At 41.1% G+C, this 19288-nt stretch overlaps 1 protein-coding gene across 1 annotated transcript in view; it reads left to right on the top strand.

The window, feature by feature from the left end:
• The first annotated feature begins 4358 nt into the window (after positions 1 to 4358).
• Positions 4359 to 19288, top strand: part of VWA3B (von Willebrand factor A domain containing 3B) — a 233983-nt gene continuing 219053 nt past the window's right edge. Inside the window, 2 exon segments of the mRNA XM_023211441.2 lie at positions 4359 to 4592; positions 10564 to 10791. Coding sequence (XP_023067209.2) covers positions 10596 to 10791 — 196 coding nt within the window. The 5' untranslated portion in view covers positions 4359 to 4592; positions 10564 to 10595.

Raw genomic sequence — 19288 nt, 5'->3', positions numbered from 1 at the left:
GGTCACTCTGTCACCCAGGCTGGAGTGCAGTGGGGTGATCTTGGCTCACTGCAACCTCCGTCTCCCAGGTTCAAGCAATTCTCCTGCCTCAGCCTCCCAAGTAGCTGGGATTACAGGTGCCTGCACAAAGCCCCACTACTTTTTTTGTATTTTTAGTAGAAATGGTGTTTTACCATGTTGGTCAGGCTGGTCCCGAACTCCTGACCGCATGATCCGCCGACCTTGGCCTCCCAAAGTGCTGGGATTACAGGCGTGAGCCACCGTGCCTGGCCCTAATTCTTTTAATGTTAAACTCTTTCTCACTTTCCTCTCTCTTCTTCACTCATCAAGAAGGGGGAACACTGATATAATTGGATGAGATTCCAGGATGTTGATGGTGCCAAGTTTATGAGCTTTAAACCCTTGTGTGGCTCTCCCTTTAGTACTTTGCTCTTTCTCCAGGAAGAAAAGAGGCCAGACAAACTGGAGCTGATCTCTTACTATGGACAGAACGTCTCATCTCTCTTCGTCCCTCATAAGCAGTGTTGCTCATTCACCGTCCCAGTCTTGGCAAGGAGCTGGTGGAAAGATCTGAGTTTAGAAGAGAGAAAGGCTCCAGCCTAGTGCCCAGGTCCTGTGCCCACATAGCCAGGTCACCCCATACTAGAGTTAGAGGAACTTAAAGTAAGGAAATTCCTTATCGCCTTCTGCCATTCTCTATGGTGCTGCTCATCTTCAGGAACTGCAGAAAGATGATGACCACACCAAGGCAAGACTGAGTCCATTCTTGAATATCATTCCTAGAAGATCAAAATCTCATTCTGAGAGTATTGTCTTCGCTAGGTTTTAGTATCAGTATCTATGTTGAAGAGAGATTTGAAATTTCCAAATATTTGAGAGTTTTTGTTTATATAAAATATTGTTGTTCACTTCTTCTTAATTTGCTGTTGGGATATGTTAGTACCCTACAAGGCATCCAGCTCATTTTAAAATAATGACACATTACAAAGGAATTTGTTAACAAGAAGTGTGCAGGGGAAGCGTAATTTTTTTTTTTTTTTTTTTTTTTTTGAGATAGAGCGTCACTCTGTCGCCCAGGCTGGAGTGCAATGGCACAATCTCGGCTCACTGCAACTTCTGCCTCCCGGGTTCAAGTGATTCTCCTGCCTCAGCCTTCCGAGTGGCTGGGATTATAGGCACCTGCCATCATGCCCAGCCAATTTTTGTATTTTTGTAGAGATAGGATTTCACCATGTTGGCCAGGCTGTTCTTGAACTCCTGACCTCAGGCAATCTGCTCACCTTGGCCTCCAAAAGCGCTGGGAATATAGGTGTGAGCCACTGTGCCCGGCTGGAGAGGGTAATTTAAAAACAGACCTGCTTTATGCCATTTAAAATGGAAATATGTCCTGTTAAAAATCCATTTAAATCCAGTGACGTTTTCACTGTGCCATTAGTATCCAGCACGAAACAAACACTGGATGACTGAGATGACAGAAATTTCCTTTTGGAGAAAATTGAAGCCAACAGTTTATGAACACAGCATATAATTAACAGGGCAGGTTGCGGAGTCAGGCTGCCTGGGTTCAAATTCTGGAACCGCCAGCTGAGTGGCCTTGGAGAAATAGCTTAATATTCTGCCTCAGTTTACTTATCTAGAAAATGGAGATAATTATGTCTCCCTCAAGGAGCCTTCTAAGCATTAAATGATGTAATATATTTAAAGTGGTTAGAACATGGTCTGACATTCTATACCTTCTAGCTATGATTAAGTGTTAATTCAGTCTGGTAAAAGTGAACATAATCTTTGCCAAGGGTAAAAAAAAAAGCTCTGATCCTCATCAAAGATGTTAGATTCAGAGCCATGAGCCTGCATTCACTCTCCCAAATAATGAATGCTGAACTCAAGAACATCACAGCGTAGAGAAATCTCTGTTTGATCTCTAAATCCCCCTGTCCCCACCCACCTCTCCCAAGGCTGCCCCTGATGGCCAAAACTCCCTTCACCACAAGAACTAACAACGGTTCAGCAGGAACTGCTTTGTGATTTAGCTGCCTCACTCTCAATTCCTCCTTCCTCTTCAGAGGGAGTGCCTCTGTTTGAATTCCAGCTCAGGTTCTTTCTCATACATATATACAAGGAGTTAACGTTCTCCATTTCCTCTGGTTCCAGTTTTTGCAGTGGGCTTAGGAAAACTGCTTTTCCTTCCTTCATTTTCTTTATCACCCTCCCTCCCCCACCAAACATTCTGATCATGGCCATAAGCCCAAGCAGTGGCATTGACAGACTTGTATAAAGAAAAGGAAAACCCATTCAACTTGAAAAGTAAACAGCACAAAGGTCAAATACTAACGAAACGCTTGTCAAAGGCTGGTACATGGTTGCCAATAGTGTGGTACTGGCAAGCGATGCTTTGAGACTGGACAGGTAGAGAGAAGTCATTAGGGCTGCAGCATCCATGGGAAGGCTTTGGGGAGAGAGAGAAGAGCTAGAGCTGACCCCGAAGGGACGGTGGTTCCCAGACTGTGGCAAACTGGGTGGCCTGAGTAAAGGCATCTGTGCTCAGAGGCAGGGACCAGGCGGTTCTCTCTGGGATGGGGATTTGTGTTGGAGACAATGAGCAAAAAGTCTAAAAGTACATCTGAGCCCTGAATGGTAAAGTCCAGAGGTTTGACAACAAGGATGGCAGTGATTTGATCAATGTCAATTACTGAGGTAAAGGAAAGATACAAATTATCTGTAAAAATGTAAATTCAAAACAAATTTGTCAAAAGTTCAGTATAATAGTGTATCACCACTGTGCTAAAGGTTTTCTTATTTCAAATAACTCAACAAAAATGAGGCAAGCCATTCTGAAACTAGCTAAACTGAAGTCCATATCGACTATGTAATGCTTCAAAATGACCTTAAACTTCTACTCATCATTCTACAATTCAAGTAAGTAATGTTTCACATTTTCATCAGAATGTATGCTTATAGGCACATAAACATGAAAGACAGGGACAGATCATCTTGGTGACTTGCATGTATGTGGCAAGTGTCCTAGGCAAAGGAGCAGGCATGGGGTGAAGGTGGGAACAGGAGTGCCTGGCATGACCATGTGAGGCAGGGCATTTGGCTGTGTGTTGCTGTGTGCTCTGTCTCACCCCCGTGATCCAAGAATATTAGTGTGGCAGGGTGTGGACAGCAAGGATTCATGGGTCATTGGCAAACGTGGGCGAGGCTGGGGTTCCACTCCCTTCTGAACAGTCTTCAGCACTATCAAACTTTTGTTTGTTTTTTCGTGGTGTGGATGGCAGGTTTCATTTGCAGGGCCAAACATACCTAATCTAATAACTGCCAGGAATGATTCGTGATATGGAATCAAATCTTTCAGTACTTTTTTTAAATGATAGAGGCATTAAAACAATGCAGGAGAAATAAATCCCTGTGGATGAAGCAGACTTTTCTTTTGGGGACGGAATTACTCAGATCTAACATTAACTATGTTTTACTAGATCTTTGACTAAAAAATCTGCAAATGATCTGGTCAGTTCTTCAATTTTAAAACCTAAAATCGTTTACTATCCCAATACCCTAAAAACAGTACTTACTGTGGGGTCTTTTATTACGATTTTAAAGCTACTTTTCATAAGCACAATTTTATTTCCTAGTGACGGGAAAAATAGGAATATATTTAGAGCCTTTTGCTTAGTTGATAAGGTAACACTGAAACAAAGGTGAAAAACAAAGCTGAATGGAGAAAATAATGCCTATAGGAATATTCATGTCAAACAGGTAAGAACGTTCTTGGCAACTCAGCCCCTGCCTCCACAATCTCAAAATTGCAGCGCCCTGTCCCTCCTGTCTGTCTACAAGGAACTGCCCCATCTCTTTTAAAGCTTCTTTCTCTGAACTGTGCAAGGAAGAGAGCATCGCCTCACAGTGCTGAGGTGAAAATTAAAACTACGCAGGGGTCAGTTCTCTGCACACTGAAAAGTATCAACAGAAGTTCGTCTGTAGCGTTTCCCGCAGTCTTCTCGCCTCTCCTTGGCCTCTGGCGCCTTCCTCCCCCATCTGCTCGCACCCTAGCTTTCTACCCCAGCTCATCAGTATATTTGTTTGTTCATTCATTCATTCATATTCTCGCTGTTGTTAATTTTCCCTCTGACAGTAGGCGCAGGGGGCAACGCCATCCGCCCTGTCCCTCTAGCGTGGCCTCTGCTTGGGAGTCTGGGGTGGAAGTCTGCCCGGCCCGGGAGGTTCCGCACCCGGGTTTCCGCACCTGGCTCGGGGACGGCCTCGGCGCCCTGCCCCCTTGGCCCACATCCCCAGCCACGCCCCAGTGAGGGCGCGCTCTGTGGGCGGGGCCGGCTCTGGGAGCCGCGCTGTGATTGGCCGTGTCCAGGAGACGCCGTCGTCAACAGACCGCGCTCGGAACCAGAGGCGCGGGTCACAGAGACCTAGAACAGCCGGAATCCTTCGCCCCGGCGCGCAGCCTTAGCAGACAGGAATTGCTGCCTCAGCAACCGGATGCTTACCTTGTCCGCCCTCTCGGGTCAGGCGGGCCCGGGAGGATGGGAGGGTGACTGCTGAGCGGGAGCCGCCTCGTCTTCCACCCGACGTATTGCCTAGTAAGTGTGGGAGCGATCCCTGCCGCGCCAGGGCCGCCGAGCCGCCTAGGGAGGTCTTGGAAAAATTCCGCTTCCGAGCTGGACCACACGCCCACTTTACAGATGCGGAAACAGTACCAGGAAAGCTCGGTGACTTGCCCTGGTCCCCTTAATCGTCCGCTACCCGGGGTAAGCCGAGGGTCAAGGTGCCGGCCCCTCCTACTCTAGGGCTCTTTCGGTCACACCTCACCCGAGCCCACGCCCAGCCGCTCTGCTGGAGAAGCGGCTTTCTTGGTTTCTGTCTATGCCATAGGCCAGCAATTCAAGGTGATGAAATCCACCTGGGCTGTGAAGAGCACACAGGAACCGGAAGAAACACATTTGCTGTACATAATGATAAACATGTAGAGTCTAAAAGCCAAAGCAATCTGCTTGCAATAAAGCTCCCCACACCTTTCTGTCCTGGAAAGGCCTCTGGCTCCCGCCCGTTCCACACTTACATGGTTTCACAATCATATCACTTTCTTTCACCCTCCTTACAAGGGATAAGACTTAACAAGTAGATTTAGTTTCCATTTGGTAGAGCTTTTCCTTTCATTTTCTTGGAAGCTCTCTGTTTCTTCTCAGCAATGACCTTCCCCCTAAAGCACTCCAATTATTCTCAGATTTTGTCTTCTTGACTATTTTCTCAACCGTGGGACAGTCCGTTTCAATATCCTTGTCTCTGTCCACATTATTTGAACCAATGATCACAGCCAAGCCTTGTCCCTTAAGGGCAGAAAAAATGGGGGGAGGTTTCAGGGTTTCTGGGGAACAGTTGCATCAGGATCCATCGTGAAGCTTCGTCCCAGTTTCCTTTCTTCCTGGAACACTCATCGTTCACAAATTCACCTAAATCACAAGATATATGTCCACCTAGCCCAGACTTCTTTTTCAGAAACTAACAGGGGTATAGGAAATTTGGGGTGTTGATAATAAAGTAGCTAGAAGCTTACTGAATGTCTCAACTGGATTAATGCACTCTAAACCCTGCACCGTCCCTGAACCTCTGAGCACATAGGACCTCTTCTCTGAGGGCATACCGACTTCACAAGACTGTCGCCCAGGGCAGCCCAGGAGCATCCCCTTCCGGGAGCTGGGGCCCTTGCACTGTTGCCAGCTAAACCTATTTTCCCCAAAGCTTTGCCTGCCCACATCTTCAGCTCAGACTTTCACTTCCTTGTTTTTCCTTTTACACTTCCTCCCTCTTCTAAGGAAATACTTTCCTATCCAAACTCTATGTATGGTTCTTGGGATGGCCTCTAAAACTTAGGGCAATGCTCAAGTCCGGTATGTTGTTTCCAACTTCTGGGTTCCTCGGTTCCCCAATTTATAATAACCTTAGGAGAGGAAACTCTGAATAATAGCAAATAAATAAATAGCAGAGTTTTATCCAGAAAATAATATAAAGGGAATCCCTTTATATTTTTTTGAGACGGGGTCTCATTCTGTCTCCCAGGCTGGAGTGCAATCTCGGCTCACTGAAGCCTCTGCCTCCTGGGTTCAAGCAATTCTCCTGCCTCAGCCTCCCTAGTGGCTGGGATTACAGACGTGTGTTACCACGCCCGGCTAATTTTTGTGTTTTTAGTAGAGACAGGGTTTCACCATGGTGGCCAGGGTGGTCTCAAACTCCTGACCTCAGGTGATCCGTCCGCCTCAGCCTCCCAAAGTGCCAAGGGGGCACTTTGGCACTTTAAGGGGGGATTACAGGCGTGAGCCACCGTGCCCGGCCAATATATCCCTTTTTTATAAGAGCTGTTTCCTGATATTAGCTTTGTTAACACGGTGGATATTTGCCTTCTTTGAACAAAATCAGGATTCTCTCAGTAGCTCTGAGTTAATCAGTTTTATTTATCTCTGAGTGATCAGTTTTATTCATCTCAACCCTCACACAAAGTGCCTGCTGTGTATGAGGCCCTGTGCTGAGAATCTTCCTGTAGTTTGTCTCCGTAGTCATTGAACTGTCTTTAAGTCTAGTGAGGACAAGCCTGAAGTGCCCAAGACCTTAGTGATGAAGTATCATAGCAAAAGTTAGGGTTTTCCCAGGGAGGGGCTGCAGAAGGTTGCGAAGGGTTCCGGGGAGGCTTAATGGCAGAGGCAGCATTTGAAATGAGCCTTGCGGGCAGAGTCCGTAAAGGAGAGCCATCTGAGACCGACTTGGAGGTGGGAAAGCAGGCAGGCTAGTGGGGGTGGGGTGGGGAGAAGGGGACTACTTTGTTAGGTCCGGGCTCCCAGCAGGCTTCCTTGCTCTGACAGAACAGTTCCTATCCCACTTGAGTGGAGCTATTCCTTCTGTTGGGAGATGCCTTGTCTTCCTTTCCCCCTTTCCGTCCTTGTTCCCCCCCTCCCAGACAATACAAATATTCCATTTGTATTTCAAATAAGACAAATATTCTCAGGCTACAAAACCCTGGAGGTAAGATCTGAATCAGACTGAACCGTACAGGTTCTCAGATCCAGTAGGGCCAATTACACTTTTTTAAAAAATTAATTTTTTAAAAAGTCGTATGAGTGCGAAAGGGACTGGGACGTGCACCTTAGCTATGCTGGAGAATTTTTGATTGCCCTTTTTTTGGGATCAAAAACATGTCCCTTTAGCTTAAAAACAACAGCTGTGACTATTCTGAACTCCTCTTTAAGATTCCAAAATCCCCTTTATAAAATCTTATTAGGGCAGTTTATGTAAACGTGCTCCCTTTTAAGCTTAGTACTCCCTTCAGCAAGAATATTGTAGGAGATGAGTGTGTTTCAGGGAAGAGAAAAATTAACTGGAAATGACGAAATAGTAAAAAAAAAAAAAAAAAAAAAAAAAAATTCTTCTGAGCTTCCCTTTCTTGTTTCTTGGAACAACTGACCAAATTTAAAAGACTTTCAGCTCCATTCTTTGTGGACAGATCCTCAAAAGACAGTTGAAGCATATTAGTCTGCCCTTGTTTTCATTTCTGTGATTCTAAACTTTCTAGCTCAATAGGATTGGAGACGTGGGGATAAAAAGTGCTTGGGATGAAAGTGGTTCTCATGAAACAAAATACAATGACTAAAGAACCATGCCTTTTATTTGCACGTAGCTGTTTCAAATATATAAAGTGCTTATCCACCCGTAACTTCTACCTCAGCACAGTTGTTCCTTGAGTAGCCCTGGGAGTTAGGGTGAGCAGGTGGTATTACTATCCTAGAGAGGTGGAATCACCTTAAAGTGGCAGAATGCGCCTATACTGAGTTTTGATTCTAAACTTTTCTACTGTTACGTGATACTCTCCAAGTAATATTGTAACATTCTCATCAAATTGAGCTTTTGTAGAAAGAAGGCCAGATCTTCACCAATAATAATAATTTGTATACCTTTGCAACTCAGCTTGTGTGAACAATACAAATTCACATAAACCTTGAAATGGAAATTATTATCTTTATTTCTTTAAGACAAGTTCTTGCTCTGTTACCCAGGCTGGAGTGCAGTGGTGCAATTAGAGCTCACTGCAACCTCGAACTCCTGGGCTCAAGCAATCCTGTTGCTTCAGCGTCTACAGGCATGCACCACCATGCCTGAGTAATTAAAGAAAACATTAATAGAGATGAGTGCTCCACTATGTTAATCAGGGTAGTCTCGAACTCCTGGGCTCAAGTGATCTTCTCAACGTGCTGGGATTACCGGCTATGAGCCACTGCACCCAACCTCATTATCTTTAAAAGCTTGAGAGTGATAAGCCAAGAAGCTTATTGAGTCTGAGCTCTGAGAATAAGGATTAGCATTCCGAAAGGACCTGGGGCCCTAGTAGAATACAGTCCCACTGGAATGCAGATTGCCTTGTCCCTAGAACCTGGCTGGAGGAGGTTAATTGTAAAGAGAGCAGAGTGGTTAAGAAGTGGCTTTGACTCCTGCTTTTCTCATTTACTGGCTGTGGCAGAACCTGCGAGCAAGTTCTTTAAATCCTCGAAGCTTCCAATTCCTCAAATATAAGTGGCGTGGTAATAATGAGTAACTGATACGGTGATGAAGAAGCTGTGAGTTAGCGCATATAAAAGGACCAACAAATGGAAGTTGTTGCGTTGCTTCTATTGCACTAAAGATCACAGCACACAGATCCCGGAGCTGAATAGCCTGGTTTAGAATCTTAACGCCACCCGTTACCAGTTGTAAGATTGTGGACAAGTTAATTAACCCCTCTCTTGCTTGGTTTCTTCAACTGTAAAATGAAAATAAGAGTGGTACCTACCTCATAAGGTTATTATAAGGATTAAATGTAAATTGCACATAACATGATGTTAAATAAGTGCTTGCTAATGATAGTACTTCTCACTTCTTTTTATGAAGCCTCCCTGACTTGGTCCAACTAATTTTTGTGTTTGACTGAATTTCCATGTCATGACAGTGAAACTTTTCGGAAATACAGTTAAAGTTTTAGAAATAGGGAAAGAACATATTTTCATTGTTAAAAAGTTTTACAATTCAGGGTATCAGTTTACAAGCATTGCGAATTCTGGATACAGAAGTGAGCAGAACTTTCTACACTTCCTCCAGGTCACCAGGCCCTGCCCCGTTGTGGTGAGCGGGTTAAGACTGCCTTATAGTTTGGCTCCATCCTTTCCTCTTGCCTACACTAGCTATATTTAGGCAGGTCGAGGTAAGTTTAATATGTTGCGTATGGCCTTGGGTTCAGTTGATGCCAGAACAGATGGCTACATGGGCCAGAATGCTTAAGTCCAACTGTAGAGCAAAGCCCCAGACAATAAAACATTCAGAAAGTGGATATATGTATTCCAGCTGGGCTGAGCTGTGGTCTGGGTCCCAACCGCCACCAGCTCCCAATTAGCCACTACACCTGTTCAACAGGTAAAAAACCTGTCAGGGTTTTATCCTTCTCATCCTCATTGGGAGCAAAATGTCAGGTGTGATTATAATTGGAATACAGATGTGTAGTGAAGGTTCTGGGGCTGGTATTTTTTTTTTTCCAAAATGGAAGAGCTTTGCAGTTTTCTGATTATAAAAGTAAATTCTGGACAGGGCACGGTGGCCCAAGCTTGTAATCCCGGCACTTTGGGAGGCTGAGACGGGCGGATTATGAGGTCAGAAGATCGAGACCATCCTGGCTGATACGGTGAAACCCCGTCTCTACTAAAAAATACAAAAAACCAGCCGGGCGAGGTGGTGGGCACCTGTAGTCCCAGCTACTCAGCAGGCTGAGGCAGGAGAATGGCGTGAACCTGGGAGGCGGAGCTTGCAGTGAGCTGAGATCTGGCCACTGCCCTCCAGCCTGGGCGACAGAGCGAGACTCTGTCTCAAAAAAAAAAAAAAAAAAAAGGTAAATTCCGGCTGGGCTCAGTGGCTCACGCCTGTAATCCCAACACTTTGGGAGGCCAAGGCAGGCGGATCACAAGGTCAGGAATTCGAGACCAGCCTGACCAACATGGTGAAACCCCATTTCTACTAAAAATACAAAAATTAGCTGGGCATGGTGGCGTGCGCCTGTAATCTCAGCTACTCAGGAGGCTGAGGCAGGGCAATTGCTTGAACCTGGGAGGGGGAGGTTGCAGTCAGCCTAGATTGTGCTACTGCACTCCAGCCTGGGCAACAGAGTGAGACTCCTTCTCAAAAAAAAAAAAAAAGTAAACCCCATTTTAGAAATATTCAAATAATGCAAAAATTTCAACAATATAGAAAAGGCAAAAACCACACATACTACCACCACACAAAGAAAACTACTCTAAACCTGTTACGGTATATCTTTCTAGGTGTTTTTGTGTATATATATACATTTGAATATTGAACTTTATGGATACCTCTTAGCAATTCATGTGACTATCCTCTTTTCCACCAAATGTACATGTATAATTTTAATTGATAAATAGCATTCCACTTCATGAGTGTACTATAATCTACGTTAAGCCAATCCCCTGTTGGCATTAGATTATTTCCACGTTTTCAGGAAGTCTGAGTTTACAATTGCCCTTACAGGAGTTTGCTGTGATTTAGATCTTGATTCAGAGATGGAGAAATCAGGCTCATCCTCTACCATCTCTGAGCAGCAGCTGCAGAGGCAAGAGGGATGGAGTAACACCAAAACAGACTTGGCTGAGCAGAGTCTCATTTCATCTGAGAGATGGCTTCAACTGCATGGGCTTAAGACCAACAAATTGACCTTGAAACAGATTTTGTCACAGATCGGATTCCCACACTGTGAAGGTACAGTACTCACAAACAATCAGCATGCTGGCATTTAGCCTTTGAGGTGGCTGCATTAGCTCTCAAGGCCCCTCAAAAACCACAGGTCTCTGAACTTGCTTTGATCTTATATCCGTATTAGTAGAAAATGCTTGCATGTGTGCCCCTAATACATGTGTATTAAGTAGACGTACGATTGCCAATCCATGTTTTAAAGAATGCTTAATTTCATCCTTTTTTTTTTTTTACTTTTTAAATTGACAGATAAAACTGTATGTATTTATCATGTACAACACGATGTTTTGAAGAATATATACATCATGAATGGCTGTATCTAGCTAATTAACAAATGCATTGCCTCATATAGTCTTTTTTTGTGGTGAGAACACTTACCCACTCTTTCTGTGTTTTTCAAGAATGCAATCCATCATCATTAACTATGATCACCATACTGTACAGTAGATCTCTTGGCTAGATGTCCTAATTGTAATGGTATATATCCTTTGACTAACATCTTCCTGATTCACACCGCCACAACCACCCCAGCCTCTGATAAGCATCATTCTACTCACTACTTCTATGAGATAAATTTTTTGCAATTCCACATGAGTGAGGTTATGTGGTATTTGTCTTTCTGTGCCTTGGTTATTTTGTTTAACATAATGCCCTTGAGGTTCATTCATGTAGCAAATGACAGGATTTCTTTCCTTTTTATGGCTGAATAGTATTTAATTGTGTATATACACTATGTTTTTTTGTTTTTTTTTTTTTTTGAGACGGAGTCTCACTCTGTCACCCAGGCTGGAGTGCAGTGGCCGGATCTCAGCTCACTGCAAGCTCCGCCTCCCGGGTTTACGCCATTCTCCTGCCTCAGCCTCCCGAGTAGCTGGAACTACAGGTGCCCACGACCTCGCCCGGCTAGTTTTTTGTATTTTTTAGTAGAGACGGGTTTCACCGTGTTAGCCAGGATGATCTCGATCTCCTGACCTCGTGATCCGCCCGTCTCGGCCTCCCAAAGTGCTGGGATTACAGGCTTGAGCCACCGCACCCGGCCTCACTATATTTTCTTTATCCAGTCATCTATTGATGGATACTTAGGTTGATCTCGTATTTTGACTGTTGTGAATAGTGCTGCACTGAACCAGAGAGTGCAGATATCTCTTTGATTTACTGATTTTATTTCCTTTGGATATATATCCAGTAGTAGGATTGCTGGATCATATAGTAGTTCTATTTTTAGTGGTTTGAGGAAACTCCATACTGCTTTCCATAATAGCTATACTAATTTACATTCCCATCAACAGCATATATGGGTATCCTTTTCTCCATATCCTTGCCAACACTTATTTTTTGATATTAGCCATTCTGACAGGAGTGAAATGATAGCTCATTGTGGTTTTGATTTGCATTTCCCTGATAATTAGTAATATTGAGCATTTTTTCATATACCTGTTGTCTATTTGTATGTTTTCTTTTGAGAAATGTCTATTCAGGACTTTTGCCCATTTAAAAACCAGGTTTTGTTTTAATATTTAAGCTCCTTTAATATTTTGGATATTAACCCCTTTTCAGATGTATAGTTTGCAAATATTTCCCCCCATTCTGTAGGTTGTCTCTTTACTCTGTTGATTTTTTTTCCTTTGCTTTAGAGAAACTTTTTAGTTTGATGTAATCTCATTTGTTTGTTTTTGCTTTTGTTGCCTGTGCTTTTGAGGTTATATCCAAAAAATCATTGCTCAGATCAGTGTGTCATGGATCTTTTCCCTTTTTCTTCCAGTAGTTTCATATTTTCAGGTCCTACAATTAAGGCTGTAATTCATTTTGAGTTGATTTTTGTATTTGGTGGTGATAAGGGTCTAATTTTATTATTCTGCCTGTGGCTATACAGATTTCTCAATACCTTTTATTGAAGACATTGTCCTTTTCCCATTGTGTGTTCTTGACACCCTTGTCAAAAATTGATTAACTGTACATATGTGGATTTATTTTTTGGCTCTCTATTCTATTCCATTGATCTATGTGTCTTTTTTTATGTCAGTATCATGCTGTTTTGATTACTATAGTTTTGTAGTATATTTTTAAGCCAGGTAGTGTGATGCCTCCAGGTTTGTTCTTTTTGCTCAAGATTGCTTTGGGTATTCTGGCTTTCTTTGTGGTTCTATACAAATTTAAGGATTGTTTTTTCTACTTCTGTGAAGAATGTCATTGGTATTTTGATAGGGGTTACACTAAATCCATACAGCACTTTGGGTAGTGTGAACATTTTTAACAGTGTTCATCTTTCCAATCCATGAACATGGAATATCCTTAAATTTGTGTCTTTTTCAATTTCTTTAATCTATGTTTATAGTTTTCCTTGTAGATATAGTCCACCTCCTTAGTTAAATTTATTCCTGAGTACTTTATTTATTTGTTTTTGGTAGCTATTGTAGATGGAATGGTTTCCTTTTTGTCTTTTTTGGATAGTTTGCTGTTAGTATGTATATAACTGCTGATTTTTGTTGTTAATTTTGTAGTCTGCAACTTTACTGAATTTGTTAATTAATTCTAACTTTTAGTGGAGTCTTTAGGGTTTTCTCTGTATAAGACTGTGTCATTTGCAAATAGGGACAATTTAACGTCTTTCTTTCCAATTTAGATGCTTTTAATTTCTTTCTGTTGCCTGATTGCCTTGGCTATAACTTCTAGTACTGTGGTGAATAAAAGTGGTGAAAGTGGGCATCCTTTTCTTCTTCCAGATGTTAGAGGAAAACCTTTCAATTTTCCCGCCATTCAGTATGTTAGCTGTGGATTTGTCATATATGGCCTTTACTGTGTTGAGGCACATTTCTTCTATACATAATTTGTTGAGCGTTTTTATTATGAAGAGATATTGAGTTTTGTCAAATGCTCATTCTGCATCTATTGAAATGATTATATAGTTTTTTTGTCCTTCATTCTGTTAATATGATGTATCACATTTACTGATTCGCATATGTTGAACCATCCTTGCATTTCTGGGATGAATCCCACTTGATAATAGTGAATGATCTTTTTAATGTGCTATTAAATTTGGTTTGCTGATATTCTGCTGAGCATTTTTGCATCTATGTTCATCGGGGTATTGGTCCGTAAGTTTTACTCTTTCGTTATGACCTTGCATGGTTTTGGCATCAGGGTAATGCTGCCTCAGTGACTGGATTTGGAAATACTCTCTCCTCCTCAATTTTTTGGGAAAAGTTTGAGAAGAATTGATATTAGTTCTTCTTTAAATGTTTGGTAGAATTCAGCAGTGAAGCCATTCAGTTGTGGGCTTTTCTTTGTTGGAAGTTTTTTTTTTTTTTTGAGATGGAGTCTCACTCTGTTGCCCAGGCTGGAGTGCAGTGGCATGATTTTCGCTCACTGCAACCTCTGCCTCCTGGGTTCAAGTGATTCTTTTGCTTTACCCTCCAGAGTAGCTGGGATTACAGGCACGTGCCACCATGCTTGGCTAATTTTTGTATTTTTAGTAGAGATGGGGTTTCACCATGTTGGCCAGGCTGGTCTCAAACTCTTGACCTCAGGTGATCCACCTGCCTTGGCCTCCCAAAGTGCTGGGATTACAGGCGTGAGCCACTGCACCCAGCCAGGAGATTTTTTATTACTGATTCCATCTCCTTACTCATTATTGGTTTGTTAAGATTTTAGATTTCTTTATAATTCAATCTTGGTAGAACGTATGTGTCCAGGAATTTATTCATTTCTTTTACGTTAACTAATTTGCTCATGTATAATGGTTCACAGTAGTCTCTTACAATCCTTTGTATTTCTGTGGCATCAGTTGTAATTTTTCCTTTTTTACCTCTGATTTTATTTGAGTCTTCACTCTTTTTTTCTTAGTGTAGCTCTAGGTTTGTCTATTTTGTTTATCTTTTCAAGAGACTAGCTCTTTGTTTTACTGATGTTTTTATGTATTTGTATTCTCTATTTCTGCTGTGCTCTCTATTATTTTCTTCCTTCTGCTTGTTTAAGTTGTTTGGTTTTGTATTTCTGCTTCCTTGAGGTGCAACATTAGGTTGTTTATTTGAGATATATATTTTTCAAGGTAGGTGTTTATTGCTATAAGCTTTCCTCTTAGACTGCTTTTGCTGTACCCATAGGTTTTGTTATGTTGTGTTTCCATTTTCATTTGTCTCAAGAAATATTTTAATTTAATTAAATTAATAAACTTTTTTACTTCAATAGATTTTGGAGTTCAAGTGGCTTTTGGTTATATGGATGAATTGTGTAGTGGTGAATTCTGAGATTTCAGTGCACCTGTAACCCAAACAGTGCACATTGGACCCAATATTTAGTTTTTTATTCCTTACCCCATCGTCCCCACTTCTGAGTCTCCAAATGCCATTATACCACTGTCTTTGTATACCTTTGTATACCCATAGCTTAGATCTCACTTATAAGTACAACATATGGTATTTGGTTTTCCATTCCTGAGTTGCTTCACTTAGAATAATGACCTGCAGCTCCATCTAAGTTGCTGCAATATACATTATTTCATTCTTTTATATGCCTGAGTAATATTCCCTGGTGTATATATACCACATTTTCTTCTACCACATTATCCACTCATTGGTTGATGGGCACTTAGATTGGCTGTATATCTTTGCAATTGTGAATTATGCTGTGAGAAACATACATATGCAGTTGTCCTTTTAAGATAATGACTTATTTTCCTTTCAGTAGATACTCAGTAATTCAGTAGTAGGATTGCTGGATAAAATGATATGTCTACATTTAGTTCTTTAAGAAACCTCCATACTGTTTTCCATAGAGGTTGTACTAATTTACATTCCTATATATAAGCATTCTTTTTTTCTTTCTTTAACCACATCCATGCCAACATCTATTGTTTTTTGGCTTCCTATTAATGGCCATTCTGGCTGGGGTAAGGTGGTGTATCATCCTGATTTTAATTTACATTTCCCCAATGATTAGTGATGTTGAGCATTTTTTCATATGTTTGTTGGCCATTTGTATATCTTCTTTTGGAAATGTCTATTCATGTCATTTGCCCATGAAATATTTTAATTTACCTTTTAATTTATTCACAGACCCATTGGTTGTTCAGGTACATGTTGCTTAATTTCAGTGTATTTGTTAATTTTCCGAAGTTCCTCCTGGTGCTGATTTCCAGTTTTATACCATTGTGGTCTGAAAAGATACTTGGTATGATTTCAGTCTTCTCAAATTTGGTAAGACTTGTTTTGTGACCTAACATATGAGCTATCCTATATAATATTATGTGTGCAGTTGAGAAGAGTGTGTATTCTGCATCTGTTGGGTAGAATGTTCTGTATATGTGTATTTGGTCTAGAGTTCAGTTTAAATCTAACGTTTTCTGGTTGATTTTCTCTCTGGACGATCTGTCCATGTGAAAGGGGAGTACTGAAGTCCCCTACTGTTATCGTACTATTATTGTATTGCAGTCTATCTCTTCCTTCAGATCTATTTATATTTTCTTAATTATTAATTAGATTGGATGCATATGTTTGAAATTTTTATACCCTCTTGATGAATTGACCCCTTTATGATTATATAATAACCTTCTTTGTCTGTTTTTACAGTGTTTGACTTAAAATTTATTTTATCTGATACAAACATAGCTACCCCTGTTCTCCTTTGGTTTCTATTTATAAGGAATATCTGCTTCTATCCTGTCATTTTCAGTCTCTGTGTCCTTACAGGTTAAGTGAATCTTTTGTAGGCAGCATATAGGTGGATCTTGTTTTTTAGACAGCCACTCTGTGTATTTTGATTGAAAATTTAATCCTTGAACGTAAATTCAAGGTAATTATTGATAAGTAAGAACTTACTGCTGCCATTTTGTTAATTGTTTTCTAGTTTTTTAGTGGATCCTGTTTTCATTTCTTACTCTTTCTTTGTAAGTGATTTTTCTCTAGTAGTATGTTTTAATTACTTGCTTTTTATTTTTAGTGTATCTATTACAGGTTTTTGCTTTATGATTACCACAATCATAAGGCTTACAAAAACCATTTTATAGTTATAAGAAGTTATTTTAAGCTGATAAGAAGTTAACTTTGATCACAAAAACCTTCTAAACTTTAACTCTATCCCTCAATTTTGAATTTTTGATATCATGATTTATATCTTTTTCCATTGCACATCCCTTAACAAATTATTTTAGTTATTATTATTAATAGTTTTGTCCTTTAACCTTTCTACTAATGATATAAGTAATTTAAAAACCACCATTGCAGTATTAGAGCATTCTGAATTTGTATCCTTAGTGAGTTTTATACTTTTAGATGTTATTAGTGTCCTTTTCTTTCAGCTTAAAGAATTCCCTTTAGCATTTCTTATAAGGCAGGTCTGGTAGTGATGAACTCCCTTGGCTTTTGTTTATCTGTGAAAGTCTTTATCTCTCCTTCATTTGGGAAGGACAGCTTTGGTGAGTACAGAATTCTTGATTGGCAGGGTTTTTTTTTTTTTTCTCCTTGAGCTCTTCGAATATTTGATTCTATTCTCTTCTGGCCTGTGAAATTTCTGCTGAGAAGCTGGACATATTGGAACTTCTTTGCATGTTATTAGCTTCTTTTTTCTTCCTGCTTTCAGCTTTCTCTCTGTCTTTGATAGTTGATAGTTTGATTATAATATCTTTTGGGGTAGTCTTATTTGGATTGAGTTGGAGGATTAGAGACCTTTGACCTTTCTGTAACCAGATATTTATATCTTTCTCCAGGTTTCGAAAGTTTACTGCTATTATTTCTTTAATCTTTCTACCCCTTTATCATTCTCTACTCCCTCTTGAACATTTGCTCTTTTGATGCTATCCCATAAGTCCCATAGCTTTCTTCATTCCCTTTCCTTCTTTTTTATTTTTTCTGCTCTGTATATTTTCAAATTAACCTCTCTTCAAATTCCAGATTCTTTCTTCTGCTTGTTCAATTCAGCTGTTGATACTCTCTATTGCATTTTTCTTTGTGTTCAGTTATTTTTCAGCTCCCTGATTACTGTTTTGTTATTATCATGCCAATCTCTCTGTTACATTTTTTATTCTGGTAACTTACGGTTTTGCTCATTTTGTTGAATTGTTTCTCTGTATTTTCTTGAAGTTCATTGAGCTTCCTTAAAACAGCTACTTTGAAAATGTTGTCAGGCTGTTCATACATCTCCATATTTGTAGGGTCAGTCACTAGCATGTTACTATGTCCATTTGGTGATATCATGTTTCCTGGATCGTTCTTGATCCTTGTGGTTGTACATCAATGTCTGCATTAAAGAAGTAGGTGCTTATTCCAGTCTTTGCGGTCTGACTTTTTCTGGAAATATCCTTCACTAGTAAGCCTGTCCAGAGATTCTGGGCAAGTCATCTGGTGTGGTCCCTAAGCATTTGACCACTACAGATGTTGCAGCACTAGGGGGTGTCGTAAGCCCATAACCACCATGATGATTGGAACAGTGCTGGGTTGGAATCTTATGGCCACCAAGGCTGGTGCAGCACTGGGCTGGATTCTTATAGCTGCTGTGGCTGATACAGTGTTGGGGCATACACAAAGTCCATGGCCACTGAGGCTAGTGCCACACTGAGGCATGACTGAAGCCCATGGCAGCTGAGGCCTGCCTCTCACTGTGGGTTATTTTTAGCCCATGGCCACTGTCGTCGGCCAGTGGTGATATGGGCTAGAGCTTGCATCCATCTCACAGCAGCTATGGGTTCATGTTTGGCACCAGGGTAGGTCTAGAGGCTTAGTCCACAAGTACCAGCGTGCAGTCAAGGGCCATGTGCATCTGCCTGCTGCTGGATTTTACTGTGTCAGGCCCTGTATTAGGGTCCAAGGTAAAGTCTTATTCTTTCTTCCCTGTCTTTTGCCCAGGTAATGGTTCTTTTTCTGCATCGTGCTTCTTGGGGTTCAGGTAGGAGTGATGCGGGTAAGGTAAAACTGTCTTTTATACCCTCATATTGTGCTGTAACCAGGTACTGTGATCTGTCACCTGGTTTTCCTAGCTCTTGTGAAGGTATTTTTGTGTGTAGACAGTTGTTTAAATTGATGTTTTTGTCGGGGGCAATCACTGGAAAGTCCTATTTTGCCATCTTGCTCTGCCTTCATCTCTGTTCTTTCTTTTTTAACAGACAAAATAAAAAATAAATAGAAGTTATTTGTATTTACTGATATCCCAGCCAATGTCTTGTTCATCTCCTGGGATGTGCAAGTCCTTTTTGGAGGCCACTGATTAAAACAATAGCTGTGTGAAGTTTCAGGGAAAATGTACTGTTTTCCTACTGTGGCCTTTGTGTTATGGTCTGCTTTTTCCTAAATGCATTGACAAGAATGTTGGTTCTTAGCTCCCAGTAGTGCTGCCCACCACAGAAAGTGTGAAAATGTGTGAAGGTATATACAACATATATATATATATTTTGCATGATGTATTGATGGGATGCTATTGAAATATAAGGCCTGGGAACCCAGAGTACTGAGTGTCTTACAATGTATGAGACAGCACATTCAGCAGGAACTGCCCTGTCCAACATGTTAGTAAC

This window comes from Piliocolobus tephrosceles, chromosome 15, assembly GCF_002776525.5.
Source record: "Piliocolobus tephrosceles isolate RC106 chromosome 15, ASM277652v3, whole genome shotgun sequence".
In the NCBI taxonomy this organism is placed as follows: Eukaryota; Metazoa; Chordata; class Mammalia; order Primates; family Cercopithecidae; genus Piliocolobus; species Piliocolobus tephrosceles.
This window is presented reverse-complemented; position numbering and strand designations above follow the sequence as displayed.